Here is a 17,707-nt window from a genome sequence, read left to right as displayed (position 1 = left end):
AAAACACTTTTGTATTGTCCAGATTTTGATCTAAATGATCAAGTGTGCAGGGGCCTTAATGCACAAAAGACAAGTGAACACTTCTAAAACAACAATAAAAACAAGGAGGAACTTTTTCATGCTGACATGACAGTTGATTGTCGTCAAAATGTAAAACAACTTAAAAGGAAGAAACATACCTGAAGGAATAAAATTATCTTCATCTCGCTGTTGTTCCTCTGTTGTGGTTTCTCCTCTCATCTTCATCAGGTTTCTGCAGTCCAGCAGCTTCACTGAACACATCTTCACTGGTGTCTGCAGCATCTGCTGTTCATCATCATCTTCATCACTCTGTTTTTCCTCTGCTGTGTTTTCTTTTATCTCCTCCTGCTTCACTTCAATCTTCACTGGTGTCTGCAGCATCTGCTGTTCTCCAGCGTTACAGACAGAAGTCAGAGACTCTGTGGAGGTTTGATCACCCTGATTACTGTCACACACACTCTCCTGAGCATCAGTAGAACAGAGTAAAGTGAGCTGTGAGTCCTGTGTGTCTCTGGATCTCTGTTCAGAGAGTTTGTCCAGCAGTCGCTGTGGTGTGGACTGATCTCTGCCGCTCCACACTGAATCCTGACATTCTGTGGAGGTCCCATCAGTCACACACACTGAAGACTGACAGGAAACCTTTTCCAGCTCCTGACAAACACAACACAATCACATCTGTACCGTTCATCATCACAGAGTCACAGTCATATCACATAATTTGAAACTTACAATCTCAACTTTAACTCGCTCAAAACAGGTACAGTGTGAAACGAGTTCTGTCTCCTTCAGCTTTGCGTTCAGTGACGTCACCTCTTTCTTCAGTGACGTCACTTCTTTGTTCAGCTGAGAGATTTCTGTGATGAAATCATTAATTTCCAGCATGGACAGATCAGTTCCTACTGATTTACAGCAGATCACATCCACCTGCTCTCTCATGATGAACATCTGAACACAAAAACATCATCATTATAATGGACTGACATTCATCAAACTCTAAAACATTATTATATAATTACACACAAGAACAGATTTTTTTAAATAACTTTGTTTCTGAGATGGTATAAATATAAATATGTGCTTTGTGTTTGGTTTCATTTTCCTGATAGACAGAATATTATCAGATATCAGCCTTTAACAAGCTTTATTCAAAATATAATCGCCTTAATTAAACTCAATTACAATCTGCTTCTTGATTTAACGAGCTCATATATTAGATATTAAACATGATATTCTCAGATTTCTGCTTGTTTCTCCTGAAACTGAACATTTAGAAGAGTCTGTTACATACGGCGATAAGCTTCGTTTACGATCATTAAAACGTCAAAAGAGAGAAAAACAACATGCACAGACAAAATACACATCAAAATAAATAAAATCTCACAAATGATGTAAAATATATAAAACACATACTGAACTGAGAGCTCCAACTGCGGGATCTTCTTCCATCTTCTCGTGTTTAATGGAGGTTTGCAAAACAACTTATGGCGCTTTTCCGCCTCATACTGGACTGGAGTGTGAAAGTGTCTGGGAAAACTTTTGGGTTTTTGTATATACATACATATTTAAACACATACACACATATATATCATATATATATATATATATATATATATATATATATATATATATATATATATATATATATATATATATATATATATATATATATATATATCTATATATCTATATATCATATAGATATATATATATATATATATATATATATATATATATATATATATATATCTATATATCATATAGATATATATATATATATATATATATATATATATATATATATATACACACACACACACCGATCAGCCACAACATTAAAACCACCTGCCTAATATTGTGTAGATCCCCCTCGTGCCGCCAAAACAGCACCAACCCACATCTCAGAATAGCATTCTGAGATAAATCTTCTTCTCACTACAATTGTACAGAGAGGTTATCTGAGTTACCGTAGACTTTGTCAGTTCAAACCAATCTGGCCATTCTCTGTTGACCTCTCTCATCAACAAGGTGTTTCTGTCCACAGAACTGCCGCTCACTGGATGTTTTTTGTTTTTGGCACCAGTAAAACTTAGAGACTGTAGTGCTCCAAATATCTGTAATACCAAAATTTTTTACACATCCTGTGAAGTGTCAATGTTACTCTAGGCGGCTTGCACACTTTTGCTGCACAATGATCAAGGACTGAGTCCATCAAATGATTAAAGTCTCCTCCCAATGTTATATCATGAGGCATGTCAGCTGCTTGCAACATCCCTTCAAGATCTATAAAAAAAAAGCCATGATCATCAATGTTAGGTACATAAATATTAGCCAAAATAAGACTTTGTCCTTGAATTTCTGCTAAAAAATAATGACTCTTCCTAATTTATCTTTACTCTGTTTGAGACATTTGAACTGTAGATGTTTACTTATCAGTGTAATGACTCCCCTGCTCTTACTCGAGCCAGCACTATAAAAAAATGCCCACCCCATATCTTCCCAAATTTTTCAGCTTCCTGCGGAGAAAGGTGCATTTCTTGAAGAAACACTATATCATATTTCTTAAGCTTAAGAAGAGAAATAACTTATTTTTATGGGGTCCCCCAGCCCATTCACATTCCACATGGAGAGAAACAATCCGCTCATATTAATATTTGACATTTTGAGATATAAGAAAAAATAGATTGTGTATCAAAAAAAAAAAAGATTATAAAGACCACATTCCAACATTAGTGCAACCATCAAAACCCGAACATCCCCCAGAACCAAACAAACGAATAAAAGAAAAGCATACACATTAACCCCGCGCACAACAGTGCCAACTGGCATCTATCCCTCTAAACTCGAACAGTCCATGCACGCCTACGAGAGCTCCCGTGACAACCTTGCCATCGGATTGCTTAAGTCCTGTGTTTCTATACAAATTTTGTGAGACAGAATTACACAGCAAAAGCTAATCTATAAAACAAACTCAAGCTGATAGGTGGAATAAACACAAAGAGCATATAGATTCATCCATAAAACTGCCCTGAAGGTGCGTTACTCTACAAAATAACTCCAGCCGATGGGCAGACTAAGCACAAAGAGTGTGCAGATTCATCCACAAAACTGTCCTGAAGGTGTGTTACTCTACAAAATTAACTCCAGCCTCCAGGCGGAACCAGCACAAAAAAGCACGAAGATTCCCCAAACAGTCAAGCAGATGTTCAGCGAGCTGGTCCACTCGGCTACAAAGTGAATACAACAAGATGAGTCACTCACTCCATTGACTTTATGAAGGACATCGCTTGCTGTGGGCATGTGAATGTTTTACGGCCATCCTTAGCATCTATTCTCAATTTGGCAGGGAATATCAGTGCAAAAGCAAACTTCCTTTGATGTAAAAGTTTCTTGCATTTCTTGAATCGATCACGTTTCTCTCATCGAGTTCGCAAAGTCTGGTTCTTCCAAGAAAATGCTGTGATTCTTCCAAGAAAGCCGTCCTTTACTCCTCGCCTCACGTAACAAAAGATCTTTATCGGATGATCTCAGAAATTTGGCCAGAATTGATCAGGCCTGTCTCCCTCCGTGGATCGCCTTGCAGGAACCCTGTGAGCTCGCTTGATTTTCAGCTAATGGCCTGCTATGTCGAGCAGATTCGGAAAGAGCCCATCCAGGAATTTCAACATATCCTGTCTCTCTACTCCCTCCGGATCTCCGACAATGTGGACATTATTCCGCTGAGTACGGTATTCCATGACCTCCAACTTCTCCCAGACATGCTCCAAATCCACCTTTTCTCGACATCCCCACTCTTGTAACCACATCAGTGAACTTCGCCTCCATGGCAGTGATCGATCGACTTATCACAGCAAGATCCTCCAAGTCAGCAACAACCTTCGTCAGTATTACCGTCATGTTCAGCATCTCCCACCGCATTTCCCACATCTCTCCAACCAAATCCACTCCAAGGCCCGTGGCCTGCTCGGGGGCATCAGCTTGAGCACGTAAGTGTCTTTTAATGTCTCCAGAGCCCGAGGATTTTGAATTCTTTTACATATTGTCTTCCTAGAACAGTAATGGAACAGGGTGTATAGAATCTCACCAGTTTATGTCATAAAAAGTATTAAAACTAGCAAAGTGCACAGTTGACTCCTGCCAGTTTTTCAATTATTTAAATTATTGTGAATTGATATTTTAGCTGTGTTAACTATAGTGGTCGACCGATATATCGCCGAGGCCGATAAATCGGCCAATATTCTGACTTTGTTCATTATCAGCATCGGCCGATAAATTTCCCCCTTTGGCCGATTTGTTTCTTGAGGGTGCCGAGAATCGCCTGCTTGCATGTGAAGTGACTGAGACATGTAAACGACCAGTCATGGTTAATTTTGCTGTTATGTGCCATCGCGTTACTACATTAATAGACCAGTGTGCAACATAGTCTCATTTAAACAGTCCACATATCAGAGCCGCGGCAGATGCGTTTGATCTGATAATGTTAAAGTGCTCACCTGTTTCATTCTCACGCTCTCTCTTCAACAGTTCCCTGTAACTTTTAACTGTCTTGTCTAATGATAAAAATGCAAATATCAATAAAACTAATGTCATATACCATCTGCAAATATGCGCATATCTCGTTTAAACAGATGTAATTCACGAACCTCCTGAAAATCCCTCATTTTCTTCCCATCGAGCGCTCATCTAATATCTTCCTCTGAAGCGCATGCGTGTTCTCGAGTTGATTGACAGGTGATGTCTGTATCTAAAAGGTGATTGGCTCTTTTACCTATCTACATCCATTGACTCCAGTTGGGCGTTCTGACTTTTCCCATTCATTTTAATAGAAGTGGCCCATCTCTGCTAAATAGACTCTGGTTATTGTAAATTACAATAACTTCAATGTAAAAGAGCTTCACGTGTGCTATAAGTAAATGTCTTATTCGCTATGCACTGTATGTACAATTGGTTTGATTCTGTATTTTTTGAGAAAATGCGATTGCTAACGTGGACATGCCACCAATGGTTGCTGGACTACTGTGTGTACTGTTATGTCCTTCCTAATATACTACCAATTTCTTCATGTGCAAATAAATTACTAAACTTTGATGACTAAACAAAAATCAGAAGAAACTACTATCTACCATTTAAAATACAATATAATTTTTTTAAGATTCTTTTTTACATAGTTAAAGTTTTGTGTGTAATTGAGTAAATATAGTGCTAAACAAGAGTTGTTTTTTTTTTTTTTTTACAATTTTAAGTTAATGTTATTTACTATATTAATTAGCACTCCACAGGATGCTGAAGTTGTGTGAGGTTGGTTTATTACATCTGTTTAAAAAAGATATGCGCATATTTGCAGATGGTATAAGAGTGGTGGTGGTGTAGTGGGCTAAAGCACATAACTGGTTGCTGGTTTGATCCCCACAGCCACCACCATTGTGTCCTTGAGCAAGACACTTTACTCCACGTTGCTCTGTAATAAGTGCATTGTAAGTCACTTTGGATAAAAGCGTCTGCCAAATGCATAAATGTAAATATATCAGCCTGTCAGACACCCTGTCCTCTGGATATCAACATCAGCCATTAAAAAACCCATATCGGTCAACCACTAGTTAAGTAGTGATCGACTGATATGAGTTTTAATTTGTTCTTTCTTTCTAAAATTATAGCACTAAAGGAATAATCCACCCATCATGTACTCACACTCATGTCATATTAAACAAGTAGATACAAATGAACAAATCAAATCAATAAACTTATTTTTGTATCAAACTGCAAATTTCAGAAGATGCACGAGTAAATATGCACTGTCACTCTGCACTTTCTCTCTCGTGCAGCTGTCAGCAGCGTGCTGAGCACGTGTTTAGTGTGAGCGTGTGCAGTGAGGGAGTTAGTGTCCCATACTTAGTGAACTTAAGATGTTACAGAAGTATTAACCTTTCTAAACCTGTTCAATCGACATGCACATTGCGTTATACCGCGTATCCGCAAGCGAGCGACGTGATAAAACCAAAAGCCAAAAATGCCCCTGAAATTCAAAATATGGGGGCAAAAAGACTGCCCCCGCAAAGAGTTCCTATTGTTTTACTAATAATATCTGATATAGCTTGAAATACATTCATTCATTGTAATTTTCACTGAACATCATTTGTTTCGTGCAGTCCGTTGTGCAAATGTTGCAGTCAGTCAGCGGCAGGTGCTTGCGCCATAAACGCACACAGACGGGCACTCCGCTTCTCACACTCTGCATCAGTTCGGTGTCGTGCTCGCGCTAAATTACGTGACCTTTCTGACCATTTATTCAAAACATACTATCCTAGTGAGTAACACTGTCGCTCCCTATGTTATATCCTACTTCTCTGCCCATCGGCTCACCTCATGGATCTGTCTGTTTGAAAAGCCTCCTCACCAGCTATAAGCCAAAAGTGTGGGACTGATGGCTGTTATATATTTATTAAATTAACCAAGTCTGAGAGACAATGCACATATGCAATGTGGAGAGTGGGGATGGTTGCAACACTTTTTTGCATTTCCTTCAGTTTCTCAGAGACTGTTTGTATTGGAAAGCCAAAATTGTAATACATTAAACCCACATCTGTCAGCTACCCACCCATACTGCTGTAACATGTGTACATATGATAATATACGTACAATTTATACTTGAATAGACAAAGTCAAATGTTGCAACTGACCCCAAAACAGGGGACGGTTGAAACAGTCAACAGGGGCAGTTGCAACATTCATTAAAATGTAATAAAATCATTATTTAACATCATTTTGCAATTTCTTTATTTTACTTGTGCACAGACAGGGTCTTCACGAAGTTAAATTGGCTGTATAAAGACAAAGACAAGTAAAAGGAAAAAACACATTTTCAAGTAACAAGTAACAACCATGTTTTGATTTTATTATTACAATACATTTGAACTACAAAATATTTTTTTAATCAAAATCAAGACAATGAAATTTAATAATACTTCTGTGAAAGCTTACTGAACTGTGTGTGTGTGTGTGTGTGTGTGTGTGTGTGTGTGTGTGAAAGTGAATGTTGGAATATATTCTTAAGTGTGCACCTGGATATGCAGGTAAGTGTGTGTGTGTGTGCGTGTCTGTATGTGCATGTGATGTATGTGTGTGACAGAGAGAGGGTGAGAGAGAAGAAATCCACATCAGATGAAAGCTTACTGAACTGAATTATGTGTGTGTGTTTAAGTGAATGTTGGAAAGTATTCCAAGTGTGCATCTGGATATGCAGGTAAGCCATTATTTGTGTGTGTGTGTGTGTGTCTGTATGTGTGTGTGATGTAGCTTTTGTGTGTGTGACAGAAAGAGGGTAAGAGAGAAGGAAATTAGTCCACATCAGACTTGCAGCTGTGGCAAGTATAAATGGCTCCTCCATCAGTGCAGACCTGGTGAGCCCATGCCTTGCATTGCCAGCACTGTACCCAAACCTCTCTTGGTTTCGAGTAACTCTCCAAACAAACAATGCAGAAATCCTCTTCTGTCAATGAGTGTCATTGTCTATGTTTTTTTCCCCTCTTTGTTTGGTTGTATTTTCATTCAACTTTCTCCTAACTTTCTGGGGGCCTCTTTTCCCATTCTAGTGCCTCTTTCTCTGGGGTGTCTGTAAGAATTGCAGTTTTCCGCTTTCTCTTCCCTTTTGAGACTTTTCTTGGTCCTGCTTTTGGGTGAAGTCGTAGGGTCTCAGGTGAGAAATCTCTATAGGAAGGTGGCACTTGTGCAGTTATGGCAGGTGCAAGCAGCACAGGTGGCAGTGGTGGATGTGCAGAAGGTGCAGGCAGTGCAGATGGCACTGGTGGAGCTGCAGCAGGTGGAGGAGGACGGTCTGTCACCAAAGATGGTGCAAAGTCAACATCTTGGAAGACCTCCCGATTAAATGGCCAAATACCAGTGCACCTAAAACCTGACTGCACATTTGCTGGTGTTGCTGCCAAAGGGAGGGCCAACCTAACAATGCCAGGAATGTCATCTATTGACATTGTTAGGCCTGGGTGGCTCTTCATCCAAGAGTCACAGAAAGAGTTCACAGCCCGTTTTAGAGGACCATAAACACTGCGATCCAATGGCTGTAGTTTGTGAGAGCAGTGGGGTGGGAAAGAAAGCAGGACAATTCCATTGTCTCTACAGAAATCTATTCCTCTCAAAGACAGATGGGATGAGTGGTTGTCCAGTATAAGCAGGACTTTAGCATCCACTGAGGACTTAGTGTGGTGTTTAAAGTGTTTTAGGAACACAATAAAGTCCTCCTCCAGCATCCACCCAGATGCATTGGCTGTTCCAATGCATCCAGGTGGGCCATCATGAATAAAATGGTCTCTGAAATGGACACGAGGGAATACAAAGTGGGGTGGAATCATATTCCCCAGTGCATTAACTGCACAAGCAAGGGTCACAAGTGTCCCTCTCTCTGCTGATGTAGATGACCCAACCTGTCTATCACCGTGCCTGGCAACAATATTTTCTGGGTTTTGGAGAGTTGTAACCCCTGTTTCATCCATGTTCCACACGTCTTTTGCATGAAATTTGTGCTTATCTAGCACCTTGCTGAGATTGTCAAAAAACTGGGAAACATTATGTTGATTAAAACTTGTGGCTCTAGATAAACTGGTAGGTTGTGGGCACTGTACAGAAAGACAGGGCTGCCTCTTCATAAAAGCCATGAACCAATCACGGCTGGCCATGGAGTTCTCATTCCAGGTTTCAGGATAATTACAGTGATAATGCACAGCCAGCTGGAAGGCAAATCGCCGAACCTGAAAAATAGATGGAAAATGAAAACCTAACCAGTAGTTTTTAATTTATTCTCTCAATTTCTTTTAACTTCACTCTGTCTCATTCTCCCTACCAGTCTTCCTTCTGCTGTTTTACTCTGATACACACATTCTTTCAACACTTTCTTGTATACATACACTCTTTTGTTTGTTTTTATACCTTCCTCTTGCTTACCTCTTTGGTGCTCAGACCATAGAATAGATCAGCTGCAGTTTTTAGATATTCTGCGAGGCTCTTTTCCTGTTGTTCAGAAAAGACCCTCCTGGGAGTCCAGTACCCTGCCTTTACCTCCTCTCCTGGGCCTAGCTTCTCTCTCTTTTTAATAAATCGATAGAGGGTTGTGTGGCAAATGGCAAAGTCCTTTGCCACAGACCTCACTGTCCTGCCTTTATCCTTCACTATGTTTGCTGCTAATGTCAGAACAGGTAGAGGGACACCCCTATCTGTTGTGCGTTTCCTCTCTCGTGGCATAGGCCTACTGAAAACACAGAACACAGAACAGATAAAATGTAGGCTACATTGTGGCCTAGTCTGATTTTTAAAAAGCTACTTACTTAAATAAAAAGGGGAGATACCTGACTATTGAAAGGGGTTCTTTATTAATCCATAAAATTACAATTTTGTTATGTTATGACAAGCTTTTACATCAATGTTGTGATAAGGGACAGTTGCAACAGCATGTTGGGATGGTTGCAACAACATGTTGCAACTGTCCCTACACTGACAGCCATGATAAAACTTGCTATGCTAGCTTGACACATGCTAGCTATGCCTGTTAGAATCTAAGAAAACACTGATTAAAATGATATGACTTTACAATGATTCATCTGAACATAAATTGTTTAAAAAAACTTTACCTTGAAAAGTATTTTTTGCAGAAGGAATGGTCACATGTAGCTGCTTTCTTCCAGGAAGGAGGAGGGACTAACTGAGCATGTGCAGTATGAATATCATCATTGTAGCTCATTCCTGATTGAAGGAATAAGCCATGTTGCAACTGCCCCTTGTTGCAACCGTCCCCACTCTCCCCTACAGATCATGCAATTTTGAAATCATTGAAACATGCCATTTTCAAACTTAATTAATTATAACATAAAAGGATGGCAGGGTCATTTTATTAGGTTAGAATAAATAAAAAAAAAAGCCCTTTGTAAAGGTAAAAAATGCCCCTGGAAATCAGATATTGCACCTTAATCTTTGGACTCAAGATGGCGCCGAGTATGGCTGCTGCGTTGCGAGATCCGACACAACATAGCAATGGTTTGTTTGTTTTGTTTACAATTCTTATGTTTTTTGTCTTGGATGTTGTCTGCCTTATTGTCTACGACAGACAAACACTTTTGGACATTGGTTCAGCGATCTCACACCGAAAACCGGACTTCACATTCCTCAATGCCGACCCGCTGTTTACAAACACGCAAGCGGAGCCCTTTGTCTGGGCAGCACGGCCGCGGAAACGCAGGAGGAAAAGGGGAAACAGAGCCGGCGTTCTCATCAGAGTAAGACGCCGCGCAAATAGACCCCCGCTACCCACTATTCTACTGGCAAATGTTCAGTCTCTGGATAACAAGCTCTGCGAGCTGAAAGCGCGGATCTCTTTCCAACGAGAGACGAGGGACTGCTGCATTATCTGCCTTACAGAAACTTGGATGTCTGCGGAGATTCCAGACTCAGCCATTGAACCCGCGGGATTCTCCATGCTCCGAGCGGACAGAGCGAAAGACCTCTCAGGTAAAACTAGAGGAGGTGGTGTATGTTTTATGATCAACAAATCCTGGTGTGATCAGAGGAACGTACATTCCATCAAGTCTTTCTGTTCTCCTGATCTGGAATTTCTTATGCTTCTGTGTCGACCATTCTGGCTACCGAGGGAATTCACAGCGGTCATTATCACTGCTGTGTACATTCCCCCACAAGCCGACACAGACCGGGCGCTCAAGGAACTGTATGGGAGTATAAGTGAGCAGGAAACCGCGCACCCTGAGGCCGCGTTCATTGTGACTGGGGACTTTAATAAAGCCAGTTTAAAATCAGTCGCACCAAAATATCACCAGCACATTAGTTTCAACACACGAGGGGACCGGGTTTTGGACCATTGCTACTCTTCGTTCCGGGATGGCTACAAATCCCTCCCCCACCCACCATTTGGCAAATCGGACCACTCTTCCATTCTGCTTCTGCCCGCTTACAGGCAGAAATTGAAACAGGAAGCACCCACACTCAGAACAATCCAGTGCTGGTCGGACCAATCAGACTCTACGCTACAAGACTGTTTTGATCGCACGGACTGGGAGATGTTCCGGTCCGCCTCTGATGATGACATCGAGCTTTACGCTGATAGCGTAATGTGTTTCATCAGAACGTGTGTAGAGGAAGTGATTCCGACCAGAACTGTGCGAATCTATCCGAATCAGAAGCCGTGGATCAATAGCGATGTTCGCACGGCACTTAATGTGCGGACCTCCGCTTTTAATTCCGGGAACGCGGAGGAGCATAAACAAGCCAGTTATGCCCTCCGAAAAACTATCAAAACAGCAAAACGCCAGTATAGGAGCAAGATTGAAGGACAGTTTAACACCACCAACTCTAGAAGCATGTGGCAGGGAATTAACATCATCACAGACTTTAAAGGGAATAAAAACTCCGCCATGAACACCGCTGCCTCTCTACCGGATGAGCTAAATACTTTTTATGCTCGTTTCGAGGGAAATAACACCGCCCTCGCGGAGAGAGCTCTCGCGGCTGAAGCTACAGAGGTTAGTTCACTCTCCGTCTCTGTAGCGGATGTAACACGATCCTTCCGACGGGTGAATATCCGCAAAGCCGCGGGTCCAGACGGCATTCCGGGCCGCGTCATCAGAGCGTGCGCGAACCAGCTGGCTGGTGTTTTTACGGACATTTTCAACCTTTCCCTCTCTTTGTCTGTAGTCCCCACATGCTTTAAAACATCCACCATTGTGCCTGTTCCAAAACAATCAAAAACAACTTGTTTAAATGACTGGCGTCCTGTTGCTCTGACCCCCATCATCAGCAAATGTTTTGAGAGACTAATCAGAGATTACATCTGCTCTGTATTACCACTCTCTCTTGACCCACTGCAGTTTGCATACCGCAACAACCGCTCCACAGATGATGCCATTGCATCTACAATACACACTGCTCTCTCCCACCTGGAAAAAAAGAACACTTATGTGAGAATGTTGTTTGTAGACTACAGCTCAGCATTCAACACCATAGTGCCCTCCAAGCTAGATGAGAAACTCCGGGCTCTGGGCTTAAACAGCTCGCTGTGCAGCTGGATCCTGGACTTCCTGTCAAGCAGACGCCAGGTGGTTAGAATAGGCAGCAACATCTCCTCATCACTGACCCTCAACACTGGAGCCCCGCAGGGCTGTGTTCTCAGCCCACTACTGTATTCCCTGTACACACATGACTGTGTGGCAACACATAGCTCCAATGCCATCATTAAGTTTGCTGATGACACGACGGTGGTAGGTCTGATCACTGACAATGATGAAACAGCCTACAGAGAGGAGGTGCACACTCTGACACACTGGTGTCAGGAGCACAACCTCTCCCTCAACGTCAGTAAGACAAAGGAGCTTGTGGTGGACTTCAGAAGAAAAGACAGAGAACACAGTCCAATCACCATCAATGGAGCACCAGTGGAGAGAGTCAGCAGCCTCAAGTTCCTGGGTGTCCACATCACTGAGGAACTCACATGGTCCGTCCACACTGAAGTCGTTGTGAAGAAGGCTCATCAGCGCCTCTTCTTCCTGAGATGGCTGAGGAAGTTTGGAATGAACCGCCACATCCTCACACGGTTCTACACCTGCACTGTGGAGAGCATCCTGACTGGCTGTATCTCCGCCTGGTACGGCAATAGCACCGCCCACAACCGCAAAGCACTGCAAAGGGTGGTGCAAACTGCCAAACACATCATCGGAGGTGAGCTACCCTCCCTCCAGGAAATATATACCAGGCGGTGTGTGAAAAAAGCTCGGAGGATCATCAGAGACTCCAGCCACCCGAGCCATGGGCTGTTCTCACTGCTACCATCAGGTAGGCGGTATCGCAGCATCAGGACCCGCACCAGCCGACTCCATGACAGCTTCTTCCCCCAAGCAATCAGACTTCTGAACTCTTGATCTCCCACGATCAAAATACATCAGCCCTGCACTTTATTACTCTTTTATCTCACACCGGACTGTCATAAATTATATTACTGTTATTATATTATGTCTCTCTTAACAACTGACTATCAACCGACAGCCTGAATGTCAATACAGTACAATACTGTACATTCTATATATATATATATATATATATATATATATATATATACACTTTTTTATATATTTTTATTTTTTAATTTTTATTGAATAATGTGTATCTATATAGTATCTATATAGTAAAAAACAAAAAAAAACTAAAACAGCATATTGTATACTGTACAGTGTATGTTATTATTTGTATATTGTTGAGTGTAATTATGTGTATAACAGATGTTTAAATTGTGTTGTGTTAATTTGATGTTACTGTAGATTGGTATATGTCTCATCACTGTCACGACTGCTATGTTGATCGGAACTGCACCCAAGAATTTCACACACCATTGCACTTGTGTATATGGCTGTGTGACAATAAAGTGATTTGATTTGATTTTGATAATGGAAAAGTTGATTCTGACCCTGGTTCCATCTGACATATACAGAAATTGTGAAAAGTAGCCCCCCGTGAGATTTAGGTGAGTTTGTTGTAAAACTTCGGATGTTTTAATGTTATGAGTTTTATTCCCCCCCAAAGTGCATAAATCTCCCCATATAAGCCATGTAAGGGGGAAATCCCCCACTCTCCCCCCCCATTTTCAAAAATGAATGTATGACAAAGACGTTCGGACTTGCAAAATTTTACACATGCATTGACGGATGCACAAACACTGTCTGCTCAGTAAATCTGACTGAATCCATATGATCTAATAAGGTTATTTTCTGCAGATTATAATTTGTGTTCCATTCTGTGTACATTAATTAGGCTACAATTTAAATGTAAATGCGATCTTCCTCCTCATGTAAATTAGATTTCATGATGATTACGTTTGTAATAGTTCGCAATGCCCCACTTCTGCTAAATATTTTATAGTTCATGATCATTATCACAGATATATCTCAATGTGGGAATCCAGAGAACTTTATTTACTGAATAAAGCTGCAGCTCTGCATGCTGTCAGTCAAAGCTCAACATGAGCCATTAAAGCCACACAGCTGTGTGTCTCGTGCCCTGCAGACAGAATATAAAACTTTGGCTTATCTGAAGGAGAAATGAGTTGAAACATGCATCTCTAAATGACGTGATTACTGTTAATATTGTATTCCGTGTTGCATGTACAGTAAGTGATAGCTTAAAAACAACAAACAAATAAAATGGCATTTTAATCTCCATAAATTGTTTAACAAAGAATGGAACTCATCCTCAATAAACAAGATTGGTAGGCAGACATTGTTTCTGAAAATATAAAATACTTTATTTCCATGGCCTGTTTTCTCATATTTGAATTCTAAACTGAAATGTCTAGATCGTGTTGAACTAGTTAAAGAGAGAAGCCAATCTCTGTCAGCTTGAATTATATACATTTTTATATCATACATCTGCTTTAGGTGTCTGTCAGCTTTAGATACTGTTTGCACAATTGTTTTGTTGTTATTCAATCGTAGGATGCATCAAAACTTAGGCTAATTAATGCATTTTTGCCAAACGTGACTTGACAACTTTATGCAATCTGAGTTATTAATGAATTTTTCTGATTACTCGATTAACAAAATAATTGATAGTGACAGCCCTAGTTGATTATCTTAAAAATGTAAAACAACATTAAAGGAAGAAACATACCTGAAGGAATAAAATCACCTTCATCACTGTGCTCCTCTTCTTTTATCTCCTCCTGCTTCACTTCAATCTTCACTGGTGTCTGCAGCATCTGCTGTTCATCATCATCTTCATCACTCTGTTGTTCCTCTGTTGTGTTTTCTTCTTTTATCTCCTCCTGCTTCACTTCAATCTTCACTGGTGTCTGCAGCATCTGCTGTTCTCCAGCGTTACAGACAGAAGTCAGAGACTCTGTGGAGGTTTGATCACCCTGATTACTGTCACACACACTCTCCTGAGCATCAGTAGAACAGAGTAAAGTGAGCTGTGAGTCCTGTGTGTCTCTGGATCTCTGTTCAGAGAGTATGTCCAGCAGCTGCTGTGGTGTGGACTGATCTCTGCCGCTCCACACTGAATCCTGACATTCTGTGGAGGTCCCATCAGTCACACACACTGAAGATTGACAGGAAACCTTTTCCAGCTCCTGACAAACACAACACAATCACATCTGTACCGTTCATCATCACAGAGTCACAGTCATATCACATTATTTGAAACTTACTTACAATCTCAAGTTTAACTCGCTCTAAACAGGTGCAGGATGAACAGAGTTCTTTCAGCTTTGTCTTCAGTGACGTCACCTCTATCTTCAGCTGAGAGATTTCTGTGATGAAATCATCAATATCCAGCATGGACAGATCAGTTCCTACTGATTTACAGAAGATCACATCCACCTGCTCTCTCATGATGAACATCTGAACACAAAAACATCATCATTATAATGGACTGACATTCATCACACTCAAAAAGATTATTATATAATTACACACAAGAACAGATTTGTTTAAATAACTTTGTTTCTGAGATGGCATAAATATAAATGTGTGCTTTGTGTTTGGTTTCATTTTCCTGACAGCATAAATATTATCGGATATTAACCTATAACAGGCTTTTCTTTTTTTCTTTTCCATATAATTGCCCTCATTAAAATAATTTACAATCAGCCGCTTGATTTAACAAGTTCATATATCAGAAATAAAACATGATACAGATTTTTCTGCTTTTTTCTCTAGTAGAATAAAAGGGCTTTAAAGTCTAAACCTCCAAGAATGAACATATAATGAACAAAGTTGTCCTCCAGCTAATACATGTTCTGTTCTACTGATATTAGGAAACAAACTGGCCATTTTCACCTTCAGATATTCAGAGAGATGGTTAAAATAATGAATCACCCAATGAAAAGAATCTGTAATATCTGTTAAGAAATAGGAACAAACACTTCCACTAAAATCACAATCCCAACTCAGTAAGGTGCTTATTCATGTATCTTTGACCCAGGAAAACCCTAAAATTAGTCTATAAAAGGCTTTATGCAACATAAAATCTAATTTATTGAACTAATTTACAATCAGCTGCTGGATTTAAAGAGCTCATTCATCAGATATTAAACTATATATTTACAGATTTCAGCATATTTTTCCTGAAGCTGAACATTTAAAGCATCCATCACAAACAAGCCACATCAGGCGATAATAATCTTCTATTAAAGTCTTTAAAACGCCAAAGAAAGACATACACAGAAAAATAAACATTAAAGGTGCACTCAATAACTTTTGTCTTTTTGTTATCTTGGACTTACACTAACACCTGACGGCTTGGATGCAGCATCATTTAAAATCAACAGTTTTCAGTTTCAGATGTCATCGTAGAAATGTAGTATTCACTGTCAGCCATGATTACTTTAATCAGAGTGAAAGTGTCAAATAATAGTGCGGTAACTGAGATTAAGCAAGTAGTATTTAGCTGGTCATGTGACTCTAACATGGCAGCCCCCATGTGTGGACCCTCTCCATGTAGAATAAAACAGCTTTTATAAGGTTACTAATATGACTGGAGTCTTGATTTTCATGTGAGTGGTCATGATTTCCTACATATATTCAAAATTACAATTCATGTTTTTAGTTGTTAAACTTTTTAATGAGGAAAAAATGACTGAGTGCACCTTTAAAATAAATATAAATACACGTACCGAACCGAGAGCTCAAACTGTCTGGAGCTCTTATTTCTTCTTCTTATGTTTTCTGGCAGTTTGCAAAACAATTTCTGGCGCATTTCCGCCTCCTGCTGGACTGGAGTGTTTAAAATACCAACATCTGATTAATCAGTCTTGCTGTCTAACTTCAAAATATAGTATATACTTGAAACTGTTTTGTAGTATTATACATGAAATTAAAGTGACAGAATCTCTTTCATAAGCTACACAGTTTTGCAGCACATGCTCAACAGCATCTAAGAAACCACATTTAAAATAATTGTTCACCCAAAACTGAAAATTCTGTCATCATTTACTCACCCTCAAGTTGTTTCAAACCTGTATGACTTTATCTCTTCTGTTGAACACAAAAGGCAAACTTTTATCCTTGCTGCACATTTTCATAAGATAATGCATCACATGCTAACATGAACAAACAATGCACAATTGTATTTTTCTAAATAAACATTAACAAAGATTAAAAAATGCTGTGAAATGTATTTTTCAGATTTGTTAGTTCATGATACCTAATGCCTTTCAATGTTAACAAATTCGAAATTATTGTAAAGTGTTACCTATTTTCTCATAAAACTGATTCATAAAACTGTCCAAAAATTTTGGCATGAAAATGTTATCGCAGACAAATGGTTCCAAATTCAACATATTATTTTTGAACAGTAGATGGCGTCACCAGACGTTAGAGTCGCCATGAAACGGAAGTTATGACCGACTTTATTACTGTATTATGACGTTATTATGACGTATTTCTGAGTGAAACGGCTTTTCGAACAAGAACAAAATGTAGGGCGGGGACTTTATTTACGTTAGGACAAGTCTGGAGTCGTTGTGCAAATACAGATGAATGTGAAACAAGCGAGTAGATTTGTCTACGTTTTGAATCACAATACACTAAGCATAAAGATTAAAAACTCATGCTCAAGCAGTATATACAAGAAACCTCCGTCTGCAGAAAAATATAAATAAACTCCAGCGAGTTTCCTTTCGTCCAGCTTC

General features: G+C 39.9%; 2 protein-coding genes across 5 annotated transcripts in view; both read right to left on the bottom strand.

The window, feature by feature from the left end:
• Positions 1–1,583, bottom strand: part of LOC127418591 (zinc finger protein ZFP2-like) — a 49,782-nt gene extending 48,199 nt beyond the window's left edge. For all 3 annotated transcript variants that reach the window (XR_007893508.1, XR_007893507.1, XM_051659224.1), the window contains exons 1-3: positions 1,432–1,583; positions 751–966; positions 180–672 (exon numbers count right to left, since the gene is read on the bottom strand). Coding sequence is in view for 1 of the 3 variants with exons in the window: in XM_051659224.1 (XP_051515184.1) it covers positions 180–672; positions 751–966; positions 1,432–1,467 (745 nt within the window). In the remaining 2 variants the exon portion in view is untranslated. The remainder of the gene's footprint in view (positions 1–179; positions 673–750; positions 967–1,431) is intronic.
• A 258-nt stretch (positions 1,584–1,841) lies between these two features.
• LOC127418566 (uncharacterized) lies at positions 1,842–16,860 on the bottom strand. 2 transcript variants are annotated; one of them, XM_051659159.1, is made up of 7 exons: positions 16,691–16,860; positions 15,855–15,916; positions 15,228–15,416; positions 14,686–15,145; positions 9,654–9,825; positions 8,971–9,274; positions 1,842–8,777 (listed from the first exon to the last, which is right to left on the bottom strand). In XM_051659159.1, the coding sequence occupies exons 3-7, from the start codon at positions 15,414–15,416 to the stop codon at positions 7,575–7,577; spliced, it is 2,328 nt and encodes a 775-aa protein (XP_051515119.1). In that variant the 5' UTR covers positions 15,855–15,916; positions 16,691–16,860; the 3' UTR covers positions 1,842–7,574. The 2 variants fall into 2 exon arrangements, with proteins under 2 accessions (XP_051515119.1, XP_051515118.1); XM_051659158.1 differs by lacking the exon at positions 15,855–15,916 and having other exon boundaries at positions 16,691–16,859.
• Between the last annotated feature and the right edge of the window lie 847 nt (positions 16,861–17,707).

The sequence above is a fragment of the Myxocyprinus asiaticus genome, chromosome 28 (assembly GCF_019703515.2).
Source record: "Myxocyprinus asiaticus isolate MX2 ecotype Aquarium Trade chromosome 28, UBuf_Myxa_2, whole genome shotgun sequence".
Classification (NCBI taxonomy): Eukaryota; Metazoa; Chordata; class Actinopteri; order Cypriniformes; family Catostomidae; genus Myxocyprinus; species Myxocyprinus asiaticus.
This window is presented reverse-complemented; position numbering and strand designations above follow the sequence as displayed.